The 23,813-nt window shown below is 54.1% G+C and overlaps 1 protein-coding gene across 1 annotated transcript in view; it reads left to right on the forward strand.

Moving 5' to 3' along the window:
- The window catches only part of ADARB2 (adenosine deaminase RNA specific B2 (inactive)), a 415,526-nt gene that overhangs the window by 260,592 nt on the left and 131,121 nt on the right, over window positions 1-23,813 (forward strand). The window contains exon 2 of the mRNA XM_047848084.1: window positions 22,980-23,066. Within this exon, the coding sequence (XP_047704040.1) occupies window positions 22,980-23,066 (87 nt within the window). The remainder of the gene's footprint in view (window positions 1-22,979; window positions 23,067-23,813) is intronic.

The following is a 23,813-nucleotide window of genomic DNA, read 5'->3' on the forward strand; positions in this document are numbered from 1 at the left end:
ATCTTCTCAAGCCAGACTGGGCTTAGCCCATAGATTTTGTGAATTATTAATTTTTAAAGGCAATTTGTGCTACATTTTACACTTGGATGATATCCAGAGAGACACTGATTTCTAATCCAAAACTTGCAGAACGGAATCACTTTGATTCATCTTTAAAGACTCTTAAAGCACAAACCCAGATTCAGAAGAGCTAATGAATCCCTCCAATGTAATGTGAAAAGCTAACAAGCACTTAGTTAACACTTAGATCCGTGTGATAAAAGGGAACCCAGGATCTTCAGCAGATTATCTGAGCACTAACCCTGGGCAGTGTAACTCACTCGGTTATATAACAAGAGCTGTGTAGACGGACATGAGGGACAAACCCCTAGGCCACCAGCAGCATCCCTCCGTCACCCTTCATGCACCTGCAGCCTTCGGGACTCACCGTCTGCAGAAGCCGTACCCTCCACGGGGGCTCCTGGTTTCCCTTGAACTCACCCACTCTGCTGAGAGGCGAGATAAACCCCTTGCATTGATTTCCCCTTGATTTTCTCCTAAGTGTATTGTCGTGAGGCTCCGCTTTCCCGCGCTGAGTTCTAAATTAGAATTGTGTATTAAATGGAGAGGAGATCCGTACACACCTGAGATGCGGTGTCACCTGACGTTTCTGTGTGTGTATAAACCCCTGCTTCTGTCTTATTTTCTTAAAGCCAACTTTGTCTACATACCCATTAACTCATTATTTGCTCGAGATGCTGTGTTCGAGGTGAATCTTTCTCTTCCCTAGGCTCTGCAGCTGCACTTATCAAAAAGCCACGGGTCACACGTAACTGGTTCATGGTATGTAGCACATTCAATAGAAAAGGGGAATTTCCTAGAAAATTTACAAAAACTGAGGAGTGGATCTTCCTCCCCCAGAGAGTCCAAACAGTACTAGAAAATAAAACAACCGAAATAATGCATCGTTTGACAATGCTGGCATCCCGTTGGGTTTTTCAGTGTTTCTGGAAACTCGATATGTCTATACACATACATGTATCCATATATTTTTATATAAACATATTTATTTGGAAGGCTCGATACAGTTATGGAATTTGGAATGCTGTTGCACTTTGTAAAAACCATTCCATCAACATTGTTCAACCTACAACCAGCTGGGCACTGGGGAGGGCACAATTTGGACCCGTGTGCCATTCGACAGGTGCTCTTGCAGCCCTGGACTGACATTCTCGAGTCTACGCGGAGCACGACGCAGAACTAACACACTCAAGACGGCAGATGCCTCAGAGAGTTGCTGTTGAGCGCAGACAATTTCCCTTCTTTCCACGTGGTTTCAGTTGTTTTGTTGACATCTCGATGAGGTGACCATTGGTAGCACATCTCCCTAGCACCTCGGGCATCATGGGAAGACTCTTAAGAGTATCTGCCCTTCATCACTTTAGGGACAATAAGATAACGGTGCGAACACGTAGCAGAGCGCCTGGAAATCTCACAACAAATGCAGTCTTCCCGGTCCTAGTCCACACCGCACTTCCCTGTCCACACACTTCCTCACCCCAGCCTGGACGTCACAGCCCCACCCTCTCCCTCGACACCACCCTCCAGGCCTGGTTGGGTGGCTGACCATAAGGAGGCAGGACCGCCCGGCAGCCAGAAAGAGAAGGGCGGCTCCCAGCAGGACTGTCCTAGGAAACACCACATAGCCAGTGGGCTCAGGCCTCTGGGGCTGGTGCTAAATAAAGAGGGGACACGGGCGAGCAGAGGGACACCCACAGGATGTGGCCCCCATAGGACGGGCCCATACTTGCTGGCTGGCGCTCGCCCCTCTGGCCTGCCCGCCCCACCCCACCTCCAGCGCTCTGGAAAACTCGGGCCCGTGGAGTAAGTCAGTGAAATGGTGGCCGTCCGCCCTGCAAACACGGCCACGTGCACACGCCCGCTGGGCCCTAACGATTTCACCTCCAGCTGCTCTCAGTGTGATGCTCGGTAGCTCACATGTGCAGTAAGTGGTTCCAGGACCTTCTGCTCGGCAAACACTATCTTACGTGCAAACGTGTGTATATCAACTTATCTCTGTGTGTACACGCACGTGTCCATGCCTGTGTGTGTGTTCTGTGTGCACATAGGGACGCGTGTGTGTCCCTCGGGCCGCCGTGTCTCAGAACTTGCAGCGGGAAAACGAGATCTGCCCGAACGACAGTCGGTATTAGACCTTCCCAGACTGCTAGTCCCACCTGCTCGAGACGGCTCGCGAGTTCAGCCCTATCGCTCCTGCCTGTTTTGGAGAGCAGGGATGGGGGGCCAGGGCCAGTCGCTGTGTAGGGTGTGACCACCCATGTGACAAGTGACGGTTGTGACCACCCATGTGACAAGTGACGGAACCGGGACTTCCATCCGGGTCCTCGTCACCACAATAGCCTGCACCAGCCACCATAATATGAGCTCCAACAACGTTCACAGGAGAGGTGCCACTGCTTTACTTTGATCAGGAAGGCTGCCTGGAAGAGGTGGCATTTGGGAAAGACCTGACTCTTCGCCAAACTGACAATTACTTTCTTTTGACCCTTTGGTCAACTGAATCAAGCAAATAACCTCCTAATTGAGTTTTATCCTTACTAGAAACTATAGTATTACCTTTAATTTAAACAATTTTTTAACATATATTTATTTTTTGAGTGAGAGAGACAGACAGAGCACGAGCAGGGGAGGGGCAGAGAGAGAGGGAGACGCAGAATCCGAAGGAGGCTCCAGGCTCCCAGCTGTCAGCACAGAGCCCACTGTGGGGCTTGAACCCACAAACCATGAGATCATGACCTGATCCAAAGTTGGATGCTTAACCAACTGAGCCACCCAGGCGCCCCTATTACTTTTAATTTTAAATAAACAGCTAATCCATTATATTAAGGCAGTTAGCTGATATGCACAAAGCCAACTTGATGAAATGGAGAAATCCAATCATACTATCATTTTCTGACACATAAGCAAGCACACCAAAAAAACAGTGACTGACTTCTCACCTGGCAGGTCTCCACATTCCCAGATACAGTCCACAACTCTGACAAGGTACAAGGGTCTATCCACCTGTCTATCTTCCACCAGCAACCCATCCGTGGCCCCACCTACCCGCCATCACTCAACTGCAGGACAGGTGGTTGCAGGCAGGAGACGAGCATTCGACGACCTAGTTCTGCACTGACCCTGACATCTGTCCGTGAAGGAAGGGACGGGCCACCGCCCGCTTGGTTATTTTAGGGGGTCTGGATTGAGGCCGCGCGCACCCCCACCAGGACACTGACTCCTCACACCCTGCAGGAGGGCAGGACAGCGCCAGCCTGGACTTCAGTGGTTCAACCAGAAGGCCAGGCCTCGGCCTTGGGGACTTGGGCTCGGTGGCTCCCCTGCCCCTTCCCAGCCCCAAGGACAGCTCCGTCCTTCCGTGCTGGCAGGGCTACAGGAGCGGGGCTGGTCCCTCAGCCGCACACGGCCTCCTCACAAATAGCCGTGAACTCCGCCTAGATGTCCAGAAGTGGCTCTCCTTCTGGGGGCACCTGCAGAGGACAGAGGGACGGGGCAGGTGCGGAGGGCGAGAGGCCTTCCCGCCAGGCTGGTGCAAGTGGGTCGGGGGTGGGCCGGCCCCTGGTGGGGCTCAGGGCCGGTAAGCGTAGTTAGTGGGCTGTGAAAGTGCTGGTGTAAAACAACACGTTTCATTTAAGGTGAGGTCGTAATCCCGAGGGCTCTGCGGTGCCCACAGCAGCAAGGAGGATGGGCCTCACGGCCCTCAGGTCTTGGGCCGGCGGGATCACCCAGGGCAGCCTCTCCGCAGGGCGTGGGCTCCCTCCCTATTCTGCACGGCTCCCCACAGCGTCCCACCACACTTCCCGAATCCTCTGTTCATGGGACCACGCCCGGGGCGGCTCCCACTGAAGCTCAGACACACCGGCGACACCAGCCGCGGTGCTGGCAGCCGGTACCCGTCCAGGCGCGTTGGCTCTGCGTCTGGCAGCCCGGAAACACCGGACGTGGCCCTTCATTCCCAGCAGCCATGTCAACTGTCCGAGAGTTTCTCCAGAGTTTGAAAGACACTTCAGTCCATGGGGGAGGTCAAGGCCAGGTCACAGAGTCCGTGCAGGGGGGCTGAATCTCCTCCGTGCAGATTCAGAAGAAAGGGGTTCCATTGGAAGATGGCCGCCGTCAATTCCGATCGCCCTCTGCTGTCCTCACCTCAGCTGCCAAGGGCGCGTCCGCTGTCTGCTCCCTTCTCCGTCCGTGTAGCTGTGCTCGAACCTGCGGGTCTGAGTGAAGGCTGGTCGGGCCGTGGTGTCCTGAGGGCAACATGTGTCCACCAGCTCTGTGTCCCAGCCACGGAAGGAGGGCTGACACGTCAAAGGCAGGGATACTCGCTGGGCAATCGGCCTGAGACCCAGCCGGCGCCCAGCTCTGGGCCACACCCGTCTGTTCATCCAGATGAAAGCCTGTACCCGTATCAGGGCAGGCCGTTTTGAAAAGAACAATTATCATTGGCATCTGTAAGCAGGAGGGTGAACGCTCTGGCTTCTCAGAGGCGGCAGCCTGCTGTGGGTACATGGCGGTGCATCTCCCCAGATTCTCTGACTCGCGGCAGCCTGGCCACAGATGTCCATGCTGTTCCGCGCAGGCCTGCGTGCCAGCCAGCCTGAACGTGAGCCAATGCGCACTTCCTCCGTGCCTCGGTTTCCTTACTGGTGATAGCTATCTCAAGACCGTCATGGGCGCTACTTGAGGAAACGCATGAACACTGATGCTTTCTTTCCACTGTGTCCCTGACACAGTCCATACACAGCAAACACTCACTGTTGTTGACGCGAGCCTGTCGCAGGGACCGAGCGTGTGAGGATCGTGCAGTGTGCATCCTGACATGGGCTCCCCCCCGCCCTCCTCAGCTCCGACGGTGCCCAGGGCACCCCCAGGCTCTGACCAGAAGGGGTGTGAGCGCTCCCCGAGGGACGCAGGGGACAGGGTGCAGGCTCAGCACCCCCTACTTGGCCCCGACGCCAGGAGTCTTACCTATGAAGCTTCTGAGACCCGAGATTTAATTTGGACAAAAAGAGAGGAACATTGTGCTGTTTACACAAGCCCCACATTCTTAAACCATTTAAAGTAAAAGAAGCAATACAAAGTAAGCCCGGTACCTCCCGAGAGACGAGAAAGAGCCAGAAAGATGGCCCTAACATCTCTCGTTCCAGCTTTCATTTCAAGAACTTCAGAACAACCACTCATCGCTTTGCCTTTGGGGTCTTGGGTCCACGGATTTCAGTGAAGCGATGCAAGGCGGTCTCGACCCCAGAGCCGCGACCCCGCGATCCACAGTAACGTCTGGGAGGTGCCTGCGCTACTGCCCAACCCCCCCCCCCCCCCCCGAGCCCTGCCCTGTGCGCACCTGACCTACGGATCGTGAGTTATGGCAGGATGTGTTTTCACTAAACGCACGGGCATCGGGGCCAGACTCAGTGCTCCCCATGTGCCCCCACACGGCGCTCTCTGCGGCCTGGCCCGCTCTGACCCAGCGGGCACTGGGGACACCGTGGAACGCCAGCGGAGCGGTGACAGCCAGCAAATGAGCGGCTCCATTTTGCAGAGCTCCTGCCCAGCCAGACCCTCGAGGGCAGGCTGACAGCTCCCCGCCCGGGGACCCAGACGCACGGCCCCCATTATCGCTGCTGATGCGCGTCACGGCCAGGCAGGGCCTCTGAGACACACTGAGAAGCGTGCTCCCAGAAGCTTGACAGGCCCCCAGGAAGTCTCTCCAGCCGAGCTCTCTGCACACGAACCCTTCGAACACAGCCCCTCCGTGCGGCGGCCCTCTGCACGGCCGAGCCTCAAAGGCAGTTCTTGGAAACACTTTCCTCAGTTCAAAGAAAGGATTTGCCTCCCATTCTCCCCTTTGGGGCGACAAACCTTATGTTTTAATTAAGAGGTAGGGAACTCGGGAACTTGTCATCAAGAGACACCGACGGGGCATGAGCCCTTTGGCTAAAAGTACTCCTCCTCCCAGACCAGCTGGGCTTCCAAGCTTTGGAGAAGAGGACTGTGCCCTGGTTCTCTGAGCCCCGAGCATGACCGCACCCCTACTCGTGACAGCGGGGGTAAAACACTGCTCCCCGTGAGCACTGAGTCAGCAACCCCACAAGCGTTCCCAGTGACACAGGTGTGAGCCAGCGCACAAGGGGCCGCGTGAGCCGGGCCCAAGGCCACCTCTGTGACAGACAGTGTGACAGCGGCTCTGGTGAGGGTGTGTGTGGGACTCTCGCAATTCTGTGCTGCTCTGGGTTCTCAGACCAGCTTCCCGTGTCAGCAGTCCCAGCCTGTTCACTCCGGCAGGCACGGTCTGCAGGTGAACGTGGGGCGGCGGCAGCAAAAAGTCCTGTTGAAACAAAATCACTGGGCACCTGGGTGGCTCTTTGGGTAAGCATCCAACTCTTGATTTCAGCTCAGGTCAGGATCTCATCGTTCGTGGGTTCAAGCCCCGAGTCAGGCTCTGCGCTGACAGCAAGGAGCCTGCTGGGGATTCTCTCCCTCCCTCTCCCCCACGCTCTCTGTCTCTCTCCCTCTCTCTCTCTCTTTGAAAGAGAAGACGAAAGACCCAAAAATCACACTTTCAAGGAGAGTAGCCATGCCCCACAATTATTCCCTCTGCCCCAGGTCTGGGGTTCCCACGTCACCAGAACAGGCGGGGGGTGGCGGCCCAGACAAGGTCCTTCTCCCACACAGGGACAGAGAAGCTGATACTGTGCCGTGACACCAGTGGTGATATGGACACTTTGCTTGATGGTCAGATGTGCTGGACGCAAAGGTCGTAGAATAATTTTTCAGGTGTGTGTGGCTACTTACCCTTGGGGCAGAATCTGCAGTGCAAGGTGCTAAGGGAGATACGTTCTGAGCTTACACAGACCGGCGTGTGAGTCCTGGGGGCAGAGGAAGGACATTATCCTGTTCTCTGCTGACCCCCAGTGCAAGGACAGTGCTTACACATAGTAGGCTTTTCACAAACACTCCTCGAGTGACTGCCAATGAGCGAACCACTCAAAAATCAGACCTTAGATACACCCCTGACGAGGCCAGACCTCTTCACGCGTGCACGGACTTTTGCGTCAGACACAGAGTCAGGCAGCCTCCCTCACCCCCAGCCTGTATCCCAGAGATCCACAGCTGACTGGAGATTTTCCACCGCACCACGTCGGAAATGCCCGCAGGGCTGTGCCCGAGACATCAGGCGAGGCCTTCCAGAGCCCCATCTGTCAGCATTTCTCCAGTAGCATCTCGTGGAACAGAACCTTGGAGCGTGTTTTTCAGGAGCATCTCGTGGAACAGAAGTTCCACGAGATGCTCCTGAAAAACACGCTCCAAGGTCATGAGAAGTGCTGTTTGCCCACTCCATTGTGAAGATTTTCAAGTCACATTAGCAGACTGTGCGTTATAAGCCCCCGGAAGCCCTTCGGTAGAGAGATGTGCTCAGTTTCATAGAACTCGGCATTCCTCAAGTGTATTTGCTCATGCAAATGCTTCTTGGCCATGACAAACCCATCTGAGTACTTTAATTCAGCCCGGTCTTACCAACACAGCTGAGCGGCGGGGGCCGTGCGAGCCACACGCCCACCCGCGTGGTCACCCCACTGCCCTGCACCTGACTTTCCTACCAGAGAAGAGGAAAGCCGAGAGGGCCACGCTGCACCCCACAGCACCCCTGAAAGACCAGGGATGATGCAGTGAGGGGCCACGTGCGGTACTGAAGTCTGTCTGGATGGGGAGTAAAACCAAGCCCTGTGTCGCTGCCGTGTAGCCGGCACCGTAGCGCCTCCCACAGCCCCGCCCGTTCGAGCCAAGGCCCCAACGCTCCACGGGGCACGGTGTGACCTGTCCCTGCTTTTCACACCTCTGTGTGGCTCACCATGCCTCACTGGGAAGTCCACCCACAGCCGGCCCCCACGCCTGCTTGCCTCCAACCCTCGTAGGCGCCTCGCATCCCGGGGTCTCTTCCCGCCTGTGACTGGGAGAGCGGGGTCAGCTGAGCAGGCCGGGGAGACCCAGAAGCCCTGGGAAGGCACGGGATCCTAGCAAAGTGTAACACTGGTTTCAACATTAGCATCGGCAAACACAGGTTGTCATGCTTGGTGCCCTGACGAGGTGTTCTTGGAACCCTCTGATTATTCCCTTCTTACCAGAGCCCCCAAGTGGAGAAGATTCTGGTCCAAGCAGCAGCAACTCGAAATCCTCCCTCACCCCCGTCTTTAAGGGCCGGCCCGGCCAGAGTGCTGCCGCCCCCAAACACTCCCCGCTCAGAGCGCTCAGCCATTTAGCCGGTCTGACCCCAAACACACAAAAACGCACTCTCAGGCAAATTAAAAACATCCATTTGCCACTTCTTATTCCCGAACCATGTGGAATGCAAAAGAGGAGCATAAAAAACGAGGCTCTCGGTAACGGGGAAGGCTTGCATTTTATCCCGGGCTCTGGAGCAGCGGTACGGAGCGAATACATAACACTGTGTGAGTCTCACCCAGACAGAGGCGCACAGAGCTGGTAATAACTCAAGGTATTTTATCACTATGTGTCCTCAGGCTAGGCATCAGATGGGAAAAACACTCCTGAAACAAAATTAAATAGTTTTAGATCTAATTTTACCAGGCTGAACTAGGTTGCAGATTGATTTTCATGGAATCTAATAGAGAACAACACACACGTTGCCCGTCTCATAGAAAATCCATCCACCACACCACTTTCTACTCGCCTTGTGCTTCAGCACAAGTAATCAGAAGCTCGTACTTCACAAGGCAGCGCGCCTCGCCCTGCGAACGCCTTCCCCTCCAATGGAGCCCGACGTAGGCACGGCCTCCCAGGCGGTCTCCTCAAGTGCCCGCTCACACGGACACGAGATCCGCTCACTCCCTCTGGCAGGAAGGGGAGGCCTGGGGCCAGGGCAGCACCCAGAGCCCACATCTACCCGTCCTCTGTTCGGCCTCCTCATCTCTGCCCGCCACGCACCGCCCTCGCTCTTCCAGAATTTTCTCCTCTTCCCCGAACAGCTAAGCGCTGGCTCCTCTTCCTCCGTGTGCATCAGGGCCAACCAGAACCAGACAGGAAAGTGTGGCGGCTCCAGCCCCTCCCAGGACAGGCTGCGTGGGACCTGGTCCCGTGGACTGCCTGCACAGGCCCCTGCCAGGCCACCCTGACCTGCACACCCTGGTGACAGCACCCACCTACTCCGTCTCTAAGGGTCACTTACGGTCCTGATCTGGGACATGGGTACACCTTCCCCGGTTGGCCGTGCCCCGGCTTTCTCGGTGACGGCGTGTGTGGGCTGATGCACCTCCCAGCAGGACCACAGAGCCCCTGAACACGTGGGGGTGGGGCTTAAGAGTACCCGCGCGGCACAACTGAGCGTTAGTGAGCGACAAGGGGGTGAAGAGGCCAAGACCTCAGCAGCAGGGCTGGATGAGCCTGAACACCGACTGGAGTTCAGTCAGCAAGGAGGGAAATGGCACCGTGTAAGGAAAACAGTGGCCGGGGGAAAGAACATGGCTGATGTGTGACCAGCACCCACCCATCCTGTGCAATGGGTTGGTCTGCAAACTGCAGGGTCTTATCGTGAAAGCAGGTACACCGTCTACCCATGTGATTCCGCGTCTAGTCGGGAGAGAGGGCGAATTAAACAGGCGTGACAAATAGCACTGAAGATGTGATACAGTCTGCACAGAAAATAGAGAAAGAGGGGCACCCAGGTGGCTCAGTCAGTGAAGCGTCCCACTCTTGATTTCAGCTCAGGTTGTGATCTCACGGTTCGTGAGTTTGAGCCCCACATCAGGCTGTGCACTGACAGCTTGGAGCCTGCTTGGGGTTCTCTCTCTCACTTTCTCTCAAAACAAATAAATACGCTTAAAAAAAGGAAAGGAAAGGAAAGGAAAGAAAAGAAAAGAAAGTTCTAGACTGTTCTAGACTGTTCCAGGGGTGTCCTAGGCTTTGGAGCATAGCATGTTCTCCATGACCCTTTGTTGACTGAGCAAATGGAGTCAACGAATGCCAGTCTGGGTCTGAGGAGCCTAGACTTTTCAGGACAGCACTTGCCTCGGGCCCCCACCATGTGTGAGCATCATAGGTGACCACTCATCAGAACAGCAGAGAACCACTTGGGTACCATGGGTTCAGGTCAGCCTTGGGCGTGCTGCACGAACAGACGAGCTATTAGCTTGGAAATAATAAATATCATTTACATACATCAGCCACGAGCTCCCTTCTAAAGGGAGATAATTAAATTTAGACTTGCAAATTCAGATACCAACACTTTGACCTGCTCTCTAAACAACTGCTTATGTAATGAGTGTTCTATTCTCGGTTATTAGAATATCTCACTCATATAAGAGATGAGAAATTAGCCAAATTTCAAACAGCATTGAAGACATTACTGTTGTTGACAGTGGGACTTAACAAAGTCAGCAGAGGACAGGGGGCCCTGCCAGGAGCTTCCGTGATGTCTCATTTCTTGCTCTCGAATGAACTCGCTTCAGCACCTTACATAATAAAAATAATGTAAGAAAACAAAATAAAAACAACGCTAGATCTAGTTGGCTTGAGGAATGCAGGAGTCACCAAGCATCTCCTGACAGCCTAGTAACATCAAGAAATTGCTTGCGTCCTAGATCGTTCTGACTTCATCATCGTGTTTGAACCAGTCACTGCTGACCCGTATTGGGTACGTGTCCCTTGTCAGGATGTGTGTGTTACCCGTACATCTCACTTAAATCTGACCCACACCCCTGACGTAGGGGATGACTGCATTTCAGAGATGAGGCCAGGCAACGGGGCTGATCCCCCAGCTGGTAGTGGGCTGGGACCCAGACACCGAGCAGGCAGCCTGCACACCCACGGGGCTAGTGGTCCAGCTGGTGAGACAAACACACAGAGGGAAGGCAGACACGTGGGGACAGCCCAGCATGAGGTGTGGGCAGTGAACACTGGAGGGAATCCTGTCACAGGAAAGACTGTAAGGACGGGGCGGTGACTGGGATGGGCAGTGACCTCGCCACTCTCTCCTCCAACAACCACCAGAACCCCCATGACAAACGAGGCGCAGTCAGGTCCTTCAAAGAGCACCACGCACGTGAGAGACATCTAGGGTCTCACGGTCACTCATGGCGGCATAGAGTCCAGCCTCCGTGTCAAACTTCACGTTCAGGGCGGCATCATCCGCTGCCCTGGGGGCCTCTGAGGAGGGGCTCGCAGAGGACTATTCGTCTTGAAGAATGAAAGTCCTTCCTTCCATGAGCGCCGTCCCCTTGGAAGCCCTGTGTGGTGATCTCTGCAAACTGTCACTGCCCTGGGCAGCCCTGACCTGCACACCTTGGAGGTACCACCAGCTCACATGCTCGGGAAACGGAGCCCTGGGGGCCGGTGGCTCCTCTCCTGCCCACCGTGCACCTGACACTCTCACCTCCCCCGCCCCTGCCACACGCCAGACGTTCAGACCAGCAGAGACCAAGAGGCTCTGTGCTCCCTCCTCCCTGCTGGACCCTGCAGGACCCCATCAGGAGTGTGGCTCAGGCAACCGTTGGAAGGACAGACCGATGGGGGATCAGCGCCGAAACCCGGGAAGGGCGCGGGCGGGCTGAGAGCAGGGGTGCAGATGCGACAGCGGCCAGGGGCACACTGGGAAAGCAGGGCGCCAGGTCACCACGTGAGGAAGCAGGTGAGTCCCGTGACTCGGGCTTCCCGTTGGAGCCCCGGGCGGAAGGGATGAGCGCGGGGGCGATGAACACCGGGAATGCTGGATTTGACGGGAGACGCTCACCGCGTCTGGAGCAGACGGACTCAGACGCGTCTACGGCAATCCGGCACAGTGCCCGCCGGAAGTGGGAAACGTGGCCAACGCGTCACAAGGGAGTCGGGCGGGGTTGGAGGAGGAGAACGCCTTCGGGCCACCCGCCTGCAAATGAGAGCTCCGTCTGAGCGCGGGACGCCCGCTGCCGCCCATGCGAGCCACGACCCCTGTCGGCGTGCACGAGTTGCTGATAGTCACGCTGGGCAGACCGGGACCGCCTGGGACCGCAGCAGAAACCCTCAGGGATGCCGCTCCGAGCCCAGAACCCCCGCTCAGGTGGGAGAGCACGCGTGGAGGGACAGAGGGGACGCTGGCCATCACTCGCGGCCTCGGAGAGCATGCTGGCAAGGGCACGCCTGGCCCGCACAAGCTCCCTGATCTGGACGCGGCTGACTTTCAGGCGGGGAAGGGAGAAGAGGCCACAGGTTCGGTCACCCGGGCTCTGCTGCGCCGTGGGCGTGTATATAAAGTAGCCATGCCACAGGGGCGCTAGTGCCACATCAGGGTCCTGAGAGAGGAAGCCAGCAGAGTAACAGAGATTACGAGGCACCAGCTCCCTCATCACGGAGCGCGCAGAGCCCCACCCCCCACCACCGTCTGTCACCTGCAAGCTGGAGACGCAGGAAGATGATACACGGCTGGAAGGTCCGTGACCCAGGGGACCTGGTGCTACAGGTTCCGAGACCCCAGTCCACATGTGAGGGCCGGTGAACCAAGAGTTGGAAGAGTGAGAATCCCCCTCCCTTCTCCACCTTTCTGTCTGTGCAAGTCCTCAACTGATTGGGTGAGGCCCACCCACCTCAGCCGGAGTTCTCTGCTCGACTCAGTCCTCCGATTCGAATTCTGGTCTCGACCAGAAACTCCCTCACAGACGCATCAGAATCATGTGTGGCCACATATCCAGGCGCCCAGGGCCCATTCAAGGTAACACATACAATTAACCAACACAAATGTGCCACTCATGGTGTTTCTGTAGAGTCGTGGTTATCACCCAACAGATGTGCCGTTCGGTGCTCAGGGAATCCGGTGACCTTGAGTCAGAGACGAATGCTGGTGAAGCTCTCACTCACTCACAGAAGCAACGGTTGAGGCTTGAAGCCTCTAGTGCAGGAAGGGCGCGAGGTGAGAACAGGTGAAGGATGGTCTGGGCCAGAGGAAACTAATACAGGAGGTCTTTTCATAAAAAACGGAAGAATAGAATGTAAAACTGAAAAATAAAAGCATTTTGGTTTGGCACGTCTCCAAAGAAACCAGCATGCTAAGGAAGGAAGCCCAAGGAGCTGCAAGGAACCGACAACACCGAAGGACTTTGGGGGCGGCGTGTCTCTAAGGGCAAGAAATCCAGACGGTGCGGGATTCGCGCTTATTTGCGGAGTATTATACTCTCGTTGTACCCACGGCTCCCTAAGTACAGCCCCCCGGGTGCCTATCAGGTCTGTGGGGTTACTTGCATTGGTGAAAATTTCCAGCCTCAAGATAATTCTCTCCTAGAATTCCTGGCCGGGATCACAGTCCAGCCGTGTCTTGTAGACCCTCTCGTATACTCACCGCTCCTCAGAGCCAGTCCGGTCACCATCTGCTGATGGGAGTGGGAGGGGCTCAGATGAACTGTGACCTTGATGGAATGGGGGGGGGGGGGCGGGGAGGCTCTGATGAACTTTGACCTCGCTGGTTGCAACAGAAAGAAAGCCTTCTGGGAGAAGTGCAGTCTGAAACGGCCTCAGAGTCCCAGCTGAACCGTGGCTTCGCCCCCCGCCCGCCGAGACCCATTACTGGCGCGGACCTTCTGCCGCAAACAGGGATGGCAGTGAGGACCGCATCCAGGCTGGACGGCCGTTAGGTCTGAAACCTCTTGTCGTCCTGCACAGACTGCTGTCCTGGCCTGAAGGACGGGGAGCCTCTAGTGGAGGCACCACACTGATTCGGAGAATGATGTCACGGCCGCCTGCAGGCGGAGCCTGGAACGGAGTCAGCGTCTAGACTGCAAGCCAGATAATTGGGAGGGCTCGAGTCAAAGTGAAGTGTGAACCCACACCTTTACGTGTGCGCATTTAAAACTTAACTAGAGTCACCTTCTCGTCCGTCAATCAGTTGTCAGACCATCTGTCTTTGCCTGCTCTCTGCTCACCGCAATCTGGTGCCAGTGTGTTTGTCTTCCACGGCTTACAAAAATACGCCGGGTGGTGGAGTGCAGCTCGCGTCACGCCCGAAGTGTCTGCACGGCCCCGAGACTGTCGTAGGGCCGCGATCGAGGCCGGATCAGGATCCCCCCTCCCCCTCCCGGGATATGTCCCACATCGGTGCTGTCACTGTCACCCAGGGAGCCTGTCTCCGGAGGCATCCGTGCGGGACCTCGAGGGTGGGGCTCAAGCTCCAGGAGCCACAGTCACGCTTTCGCAGGTGCAGGCGGGGTGCTGGCGCTCAGGTGCCCTTCACTTAGGGCTTGCTGCCTGAGAAATCTGGGGGCTTCGCGAAGGAAGATGGGGGTCATGTGTCCCCCGACGTCCTTGGAGTCCCAGGGGGAGGGAAGCGCTCCCGCTCCCCCGTCGCCCATTCCCCACGCACACCCGGCACCGGCACAGAGCCCTCCTGGGAAAGCACTGGGGCCCAGGCCGGGTCCACTGGCTCACTGGAAGTTGTAACTCCGTGCTATAAACACAGAAGGACTATCATGCTCTGCCCCCAAACCCTCAGCAAATCCCAGGCAGAGCCTCAACTCCAGGCTCATTTCCCACCCGAGAGACCCATCCTGTCCCGACTGAAGTTCTCCATCGCAGAACCCATTCTGACCCCATCCGGGGGAGGGGAGGGAAGGAACCTCTGTCGAAATGGCCACCGTGTCCTCAGCGGTGACCCTCCCAGGGGACCAGTGTCCCTCAGTGGTGGCTCTCCCAGGGACTACCGTGTCCTCAGCGGTGACCCTCCCAGGGGACCAGTGTCCCTCAGTGGTGGCTCTCCCACATGAAGTCTCACGTGTGCTGCCCTCTGATCCCCTGTGGCCCTCAATACAGAATCAAGGCCCCAAGCCCATGGTAACGGGGAGCCACCCAGACACAGCTGCCAAGCTTCAGAGGCTGAACTGAGAGCCTGGTGCACTGACTCAGAGCCTTTGCACACGCCGCTCCTTCCGGGTGGGGTGGTCTTCCCTCCCTAAAGTGCACAGTCCCATTCTCACCCTTCCAGCAGGAGTATCTCGGTTCTGGAGCAGACCTCCCAGTTCAATAAATGGGAAACTTACTATTATCCATTAGGTCTCAGCTAAGCAGTCACCTCCTGAAGGATGCCTCCCCTGACGTTCTAGATCCCCCCGGCCAGGTGAGGTCCCTGACGTTCTAGATCCCCCCAGCCAGGCGAGCTCCCTGACATTCTAGACCCCCCCCCCCGCCTGGCCAGGAGAGGTCCCTGACGTTCTAGATCCCCACCCCTGGCCAGGCAAAGTCCCTGACGTTCTAGACCGCCCCCCCCCGGCCAGGCAAGGTCCCTGATGTTCTAGATCCTCCCCCCCCTCCAGGCAAAGTCCCTGATGTTCTAGACCACCACCCCCCAGCCAGGTGAGGTCCCATATGTTCTAGATCCCCCCCCCCGGCCAGGAGAGGTCCCTGACGTTCTAGATCCCCCCCCTCCGGCGAGGTGAAGTCCCTGACGTTCTAGACCCCCCCCCCGCCTGGCCAGGAGAGGTCCCTGACGTTCTAGATCCCCACCCCTGGCCAGGCAAAGTCCCTGACGTTCTAGACCGCCCCCCCCCCGGCCAGGCAAGGTCCCTGATGTTCTAGATCCTCCCCCCCTCCAGGCAAAGTCCCTGATGTTCTAGACCACCACCCCCCAGCCAGGTGAGGTCCCTGATGTTCTAGATTCCCCCCCCAGCCAGGAGAGGTCCCTGACATTCTAGATCCCCCCCTCTGGCCAGGCGAAGTCCCTGACGTTCTAGATGCCCCCCAACCAGGCGAGGTCCCTGATGTTCTAGATACCCCCCCATCCAGGCAAGGTCCCTGATGTTCTAGACCACCCCCCCCAGCCAGGTGAGGTCCCTGATGTTCTAGATTCCCCCCCCCCCGGCCAGGTGAGGTCCCTGACGTTCTAGATCCCCCCTGGCCAGGCGAGGTCCCTGAGGTTCTAGATTCCCCTGGCCCGGTGAGGTCTCTTTGCATGATTCCTTCTTGGCGTTGGAGTTTGAAATTTCATGGATTAGGTGTGCAACTATTTGCATTCAACAAAGATTTGTTGAGTGAAGGTATTAGTCAGCCCAGGTTGTAACAAAGAACCACAGACCGGGCAGCTATACAGCAGATGTTCACTGTCCCACATGCTGAAGGCAGGGAGTGTGAGATCTGGGCGTGGGCAGGACTGGTTTATCCGAGGCCTCTCTCCTGGGCGTGTAGATGTCGTTCCTTCCCCATGTCCCCACCTGGTCATCCCTCTGTGCGTGTCTGTGATTGGATTGGGGCCACCCTAGTGACCTCGTTTCACCTCCAGCCCCTCTTTGAGGACCCTGTCTCTGAACACAGTCACACCCTGAGTTCCTGGAGTCAGGGCTCCAACGTGGATTTGGGGGAAAGTCATAGTTCAGCCCACACAGCGAACGAGTGACTTACTCCATGCTGGCCGCCTGCTTACTGGACCCATTCAAGACCACTCGGGACTGCTCCCTATCGGGAAATTCCAAAAGGGGTCTTCATCATCTTGTGACAATCAGACCTCCTTGTGTGCCACAAAACCCCATGCAGACCCAGGATCTCCTTTGTGTTAATGTTGCCTGACCTCCCTTGTGTCGTTCATAGAACAGCAGCTTGAAAACAGTGTTTTAAAATACATGTTCCTGAAACTCAGAAAAATCCTTTGCCTTTCCCCCAAGACGTTACTCCTTTTCTCCTGCCCGCATAGAGGTTAATTATTTTTTTGCTTCCCAGGGTAACCCACCTGTTCAAACTGATTTGTGTTTGTGTTTAGAAAGAAGGAACATCCATTAAAGACATACCTGTATCTGATCACAATATATGGCTAGGAAGGAAAGTGGGTCAGGCTTGAGGGAGGCCATCTGTCAGAGTGCATTTTGGCAAAAAGAAACCCTAAGAAAGGGACTTTGGAGGGGCTGAGGTTTGTAGCCCAGAGGCACCAGCAGAGTTCTGTGGCTTCCAACTGTCACCTTCTTGTCCAGGGACACGACTGTCTGAGAGAGCTGAGCTGTGCTAGACGTGGGCATGAGTGTGGCCGACAAAGCAGAGATGTGTTGTTCAAAACCTCACTTTAAATTGTTGAAATGAGGGAGGAACCAAAGTGCTCAACTTATGGAACTTTTAAAAATAACCTAAACTGTGAAATATTTAGTGCTTTTAAGGAGGCAGAGCAGAAGATCGAATGCTTAGATATTTTAGCAATTATGGTTGAGTAAAAGTTCCAGCAAACACGTTATATCACATGAACATACTCTCCAGGTAACTGACATGTGCTCAAGCACCAGAGGACTTTCTAAAATTTTCCTCTTACCGGGGCGCCTGGCGGCTCAGTCGTTAAGCATCTGACCCTTGATTTCGGCTCAGGTCAGGATCCCAGGGTCGTGGGATTGAGCACAGAGCCTGCTTGGGATTCTCTCTCTCTGTCTCCCGCGCTCACAATCTCTCTCTCTAAAATAAAAAAAAATAAAAAAATTCATTTCACTTAGTAAAATTGCTTCATACATCATTTATAAACAAAACAGCTTGTGAAGGCAATCACCACACTTACGAACCAGGTTCCACAGCCCCTCCTGCCGCCCTCATGAGTAAGCAGAGTCTTAAGTCACGGGCATGGCGGGAGTGCTCCAGTTCTCTGTGCACCTGCTGTGGTTCTCACTTCCACCCCCATCCCCGCCAGTTCCCCTGGTTTCCAGGCATGTGCAGTCTTGACGGGAGTCTGAGGGTGTCTCCAAGGGGCTCCACCTTTCAGGCGGTGACTCTTCCTATAACCACCGCCAAGCCTTCTAAGATATTTGAGCTTCCAACTCCATGAAATAAGCAAAAACAAACCCGAGAACCCAGTGCCCCTGGGGGGCCACGACTGCACACGCTCACTCTTCCAGGCCGCCACCTGACTTCTTTCCCCAGAGAGTGGACTGCCTGTTTGGGAACTGCATAGAAATGAAAGTACTTCCCACCTGCTCTTCTGTGCCCAGATTTTTATTTTCTTACTATAATGTTTTAGAGTTTCATCCATAGTCCCTCAGGCGTTGTTGTTGCTGATAGTTAGCCTTCATGTAAATGTAACAATTCACTTATCCATTCTTCTAATGATATGCATGCGGGATGTTTCTAATTTTGAGCTGTAATGAATGAAATGTCTCTAAACATTCTTGCACAAATCTTTTTTTTTAACACATGTGTTTCATTTATCTCAGGTAAATATTTAGAAGCATAACAGGTGTATATGTAATGGCCAAAACATCTTCCAAAGTGTCCCAGGGACAGAGTGGTGCGTCCTGGCCCCCCTGTGTCTTTGCCTAGACTGAGCTACAGTCCTAAGTCTCAGCTGTTCCACTGCTGTGCCACTGTAGTGTGCTGACACACTACACCTTTATGGTTTTAATTTGCATTTCCCCCTGTGTGCAGTGATGTTAAGCACTTTTGCGTGGGCTTACTGGCTTCTGATATTCTCCTCTGTCAAGTTTCTGTTCGAGTGTTTTGCCCATTTCTTAAACTTTGGACTTTTTTCCCTTTATTATCCAGTCGAAAGGGTTCTTATACTCTGGATACAAATCAGTTGCCTTGATTATATGTCTGTTACCCTAACGTACGACCTGCTTTTTGTTTTCTTAACAGTGTATTTCAGTGCTGAAATTTTTAATTTTGATGAAAACTAATTTGTTTTTTTCTTCTATGATTAGTGCTTTTCTGTGTCCTAAGAAATCCGCACACATGAGGACCATGACAGTGATCTGTATTTTCTTCCACAAGTTTTAGAGTTATAGCTTTCACATTTAGGTTTATGGCCCATTTTGTGACAATCTCCATATATGGTATGAGGCACAGCTCAGAATTCATTTTTCCCAACCTGGTGTACAATTTTTTCAGCTGTTTGTTGATAAGACTTTCTTTCACTCCATTGTATTACTTTGAATTCTTTGTTGAAAATCAATTGATCTTATAGGTACGATTCTATTCCTGAATGCTCTGTGTTGTCCCCCTGGATTATTTATCTATCTTTACATCACTACCAAATTGTATTTGTTCTTTGTTATCAATATTCTCAGCGAATGTGATCTCGTTTGGTTCCAGCCAAGAGTTTCTGCCCTCTGAAAATGCTTCCCACGTGCTCCGAAAATACATGAAATCACATCACTTCCACGGGGCCATAGGCCTTTATTTTGCAATGAGTAATAAGGTTTATAATGCAAATGTCCTGGATCATTTTGAGAAATGCATTAGAAACGGCGTGCTGTGATATGACAAATGGCGACCGGGCCTTCCCGGAGAGGGAGTCTTGGCTGGAGGGCAGCCCCGGGCGCCATCCAACATCACGGCCAGTGTAGGGCTGCTCTTTCGGCTCAATTTCCGGCTGGGCCACATCAGATACTCTGGGTGCAGGGCCCAGCCACCCCTTCCAGATACTCTCCCTATAGGAAACACCTTCTCCTTCTTCCCGACTTTACACAGGGGGTGGGGGCGGCAGAAGCGTGGGGAATTCTGGAGCCAGCCTCTCTCAGTGTACACAAAATGTCTGGAATCGGGTAAAATGCAAGCACAGCCTCTGTTTTCATCAGTAACCCGTATGAGCCCGACCTCACGACTGTGGTGAACACAGCAGACAGAGCCGGAAGTCTGAGCGCAGCTCAGACGGGGCCACGCCAACGGGAGGCTCAACTGACATAGTGGGTCAAGGAAACAGCCACAAAGAAAGGCGTTGACACCGAATCATTTTCAGTGTGATTATTCTAAATAAAAACTGAAATTTCCACCGTGTGTCCTAATGACACGCTAAAGCGGCAGCCTTCCCACTCTCAGGGACAACTGATTCTCACAGAAGCAACGATGTGGGATTCTCCAGCAGACAGGCCAGCAGCAGGTGCCCTGTTTTGTTCGGGTTGGCGAGTTTGGGCTGGGAACCTAAAACCCACTGCCGCAGAGGAGTCGATAGGATGTGAAAGAGGTAGGGTTACTACATAGAATACTGGATATCCAGTCAAATTTGAATGATCGAATTGTGGTAAAATATATATAACATGAAAGTTGACACATTAACGGTTTTTAAGCATATAGTTTGGTGGCATTAAATACATATATATTGTTATGCAACCATCACCACCATCCATCTCCGGAACCTCCTAATTTTCTCAGACTGAATCTCTGTCCCCACTAGACACTGACCCCCGCCAGCCCCAGCCCCTGGCGCCCACCATTGTACAGTCTCTGTGGCTTTGACTCCTCTAGGGACCTCAAATAAGTGGATCCCACAGTATTGGTCTTTCTGTGGCTGGTTTATTTCACTCAGCATAATGGCCTAAAGGTTCATCCACGTGGTCACGTCTTGCAGAGTCGCCTCCCTTTTTAAGGATGAATAATGTTCCGCTGTGTGCATTCACTCCATTTTGTTGTCCACTCCTCTGTCAGGCAGAGACGTGGCTGTTTCCACCGTTCAGCTGTTTTGAATAGTGCTGCTGGGAACACAGGGGCGCAAATACCTCTCTGAGACCCTGCTTTCTATTCTCTTGGGTGCAGACCCACACGCGGGCTTGCCGGTTTCATGGAGGCTGCACCATTTCTCACTCCCACTCTCGGTGGTCAAGGCTCTGAGTCCTCCACATCCTCACCGACTCTTGTCACCTCCTAGCTGGCTTTGGGATGGGAGCAATTCTGATGGGTGTGAGGTGGTATCTCGTGGTTTTGATTTGTATTTCCCTGATGGCGACTGATGTGGAGCATCTTTCCACGTGTCAGCTGACCATCTGGATGTCTTCTTCGGAGAAATGTCTTTCAAGTCCCCTGCCTTAAATCTGGATTTCAGATAAACTGAATAACATTTCGGTATATGCACGCGGCATACAATACTGGACATTTACACACACTCAATAAGTATCTGCTGTTTATCTGAAACTCAGTTTTGACTCGGGGTCTTGTGTTTTTATTTGATAAATCTGGCAACCCTAGAAAGCAAGAACTCTGAGGATCTGAAACAGTCTTTAAATATTTCACAATTTTGCTAAGGTGAACTCTGAAATGGTTTAGTGTATTTTTGTGGGTGTTTGGCTGGTAGCCTCCGCTCTATTAGAAAAATGTAATTTCATTTTGAGATGCTCCAGACTAAATCATTTGAGCTTCACACTCTTTGTGTAACATTATTGGGCGCCCTTAATGAAATTATAACTCAAGCAAAAGATTTCATTCCCTCATAGTAAATTAGCTTGGGCTGTGAGGGTCTGGGAGAGCCAGTGCCTCCCTGGCTTATTCTTCTCGTTCCGTAGAATGAAGAAGGAGCAGGCATTTTATATTTGAGTTATTTATTGTTCTCTCTGAGTGAACATTACATCGCTGCCCGTCCCCACTGGAAACAACAGCTGTTAACAGGCTCCTGAATGAATTTCAATGTGGAGTCCTCTGGCCTCTGGGAAGCTTGGGTAAAGAGAAAACGGGCTCAGAATTGAAAGAAAAAGAACATGTTGCCGGCCTGGGTCTGAACGCCTGAAGGCTAACTGCAGATAAAACCACCAGCTGAGGCTTTCGGGCAAAGTCACGGTCAGAGCTGTGCCCAGAAGGGAGCCCCACACGCCAGCAGGCCCCCTTCCTGCGGACAGAAGCAGCAGGGGGCACTGAAAACCCTGCCCTCTGGTGCCAACCGATTCCTACGGAGTGTCCCCGTAGCAAAGTAGCTCAACCCCTGCGGGCCAGGTCCGGAGACGAGGGCTGCCCAGAACAGTGGGCAGGTGGGTGTCCACATGCGGCAGCCCAGGGTGCCCAGCGAGGGCTGCCCAGAACAGCGGGAGAGGCGGGTGTCCACATGCAGACCCAGGGTGCACTCGCCTCTGCCCCCGAGGAGGCTCCCCTGTGGACAAGCGCCTAGCTCTGGAGGCTGGATGTAATCAGTGGAGTCTCTACAACACGGAGCTTCTCCTCCGGGCCCTTTAATATTCCGTCTGTAGTGTCTCCCCTCTGAACTCCTCCCACAATCCTGTCTTTCTTTTTAAGAGACTCATCGCTGAGGGGTGCCTGGGGGGCTCAGTCAGTTAAGCGTACGAATTTGGATCAGGTCATGATCCCGTGTTCCCTGGGTTCGAGCCCCACATCGGGCTCTGTGCTGACAGCTCGGAGCCTGGAGCCTGCTTTGGATTCTGTGTCTCCCTCTCTCTCTGCCCCTCCCCCACTTGTGCTGTCTGTCTCCCAAAAATAAACATTAAAAAAATATTTTTAATAAATACATAAATAAAATAAAAAGATTCGCAGCGCCGAGACTGTGGGAAAACACGTCCCGTCGGCCACGAGCAGCGTCCCCCCGGGCCAGCTGCCCACGAAGATGTCAAGAGCCCAAACATGGGATGATGCTGTCCCCACTGCCTGTCCTCCTGCCGGCTCCCCTCCAGGCTCTGCTGGGCGCCCGTCTGCAGGATGGACATGGGGCCCCCATCCTGCACCCCTCCCTCCCTCCCTCCCTCGCTGCCCCTGTTTGGCAGCTTGACGGTCCATCCTTGCTCATGCACTTCCGGCCCACATGGCAAGTTCTCCATTGACGGGGGAGGAAAGGTCTGGGCTTGAATTGCACGATTCTCGTTTAATTGTGGCTTTTTTTTTTTTTTTTTTTTTTTGGTACTTGCTTCACTGCCTCCCTGTGAAATGCCCTCGGCCCGAGCTCTGCCCCACCCAGCACCCCGGGAGCCCACGCAAGGTTGTCGCCCTGGAGACGATCGTTTGTGGAGTTTTGAGGGACAGGGAACAAGAGGAGGGGAGATGCCAAAAATGAGAAAAGAAGAAAGATGGAAATCATAAAGTCTAAAATTGAATGGAGAGAGGGGTTTGATGAAAACGCTGTCAGAAATTCAATAAAAGACTGAACCAGAATGAAGTGGCTGAAGCCAAAACAAGCCTTCAATGCCCCGTCCAAACCCTCAGTAATAAGAACTTGGGAGAGCACTGAGTTTTTCTGAAACTCAATGTCAAAAGTGCATTTCCTGTTCTTCTTTTCTTTCCAGACAAAGTAACCATGTTGTCAGCCTTCATCGCTCCCTTCAAGCACTTAAGCCCCGGGGCCACCAACACGGAGGATGAAGACAATCTAAGTAAGCGGTTTCCCTTCCCTGAAGAGTGGAGGGGGTCCCAGCCCCATGCGCTGAGGGGGTGTCCTCTACTGTCCCCGAATGAGAGACCCTTGGGGTGACGGCGGGGGGGGGGACTGTGTGGGTTTCCCAGAGCAGGAGGCTCCACTCCTGTCCCCACCTGGAGTCCCTTCCCCATCATGAATCCCATCCCCACCTGCAATCCTGTCCCCACCTGGGTGGTGGGAAAATATGAGCAGTGACTATATAATTGAGAACTCCAGCAATGGCAGGGAAGAAACAGTTCTCTTGGACCACCCCGCCTCTCTTTCCTTTGTTTTTCCCTCCAAAAAGAAGAAAGGGAGGGAGGAAGGGAAGGAGGGAGGTAGCAAGAGAGAGGGGGAGGAAGGAAGGGAGAAAGAGGGGGAGAGAAGAGGGAGAGAGGGAGGTGAACACAGTTTGTATGATCATCCAACAAGGAAAGAGCTGGATGGTTGCCTGCCCTTTGGGACAATAGTTCTGGCTCATGGATGAAACCAGACACCAAAGCAGTGTGGTGTGGGGACCAAAAAGCTGGTTGGGGGAGGGGATCTGAACAGTCCCCCTGCCGAGACCACTGAGGGCCCCCAAGGGAGGCAGGGCTGGTGTACGTGTGCAGGCGCCCGGGCGTGCCTGACACACACGGTCTCCAGTCTGTGGCGCACTGTCAACCATTCACGAGAGGGGTGAAGCATCCCAGTCCACACAGATCCCTCTCGCATTTCAATACTA

This window comes from Prionailurus viverrinus, unplaced genomic scaffold (assembly GCF_022837055.1).
Source record: "Prionailurus viverrinus isolate Anna unplaced genomic scaffold, UM_Priviv_1.0 scaffold_51, whole genome shotgun sequence".
NCBI lineage: Eukaryota > Metazoa > Chordata > Mammalia > Carnivora > Felidae > Prionailurus > Prionailurus viverrinus.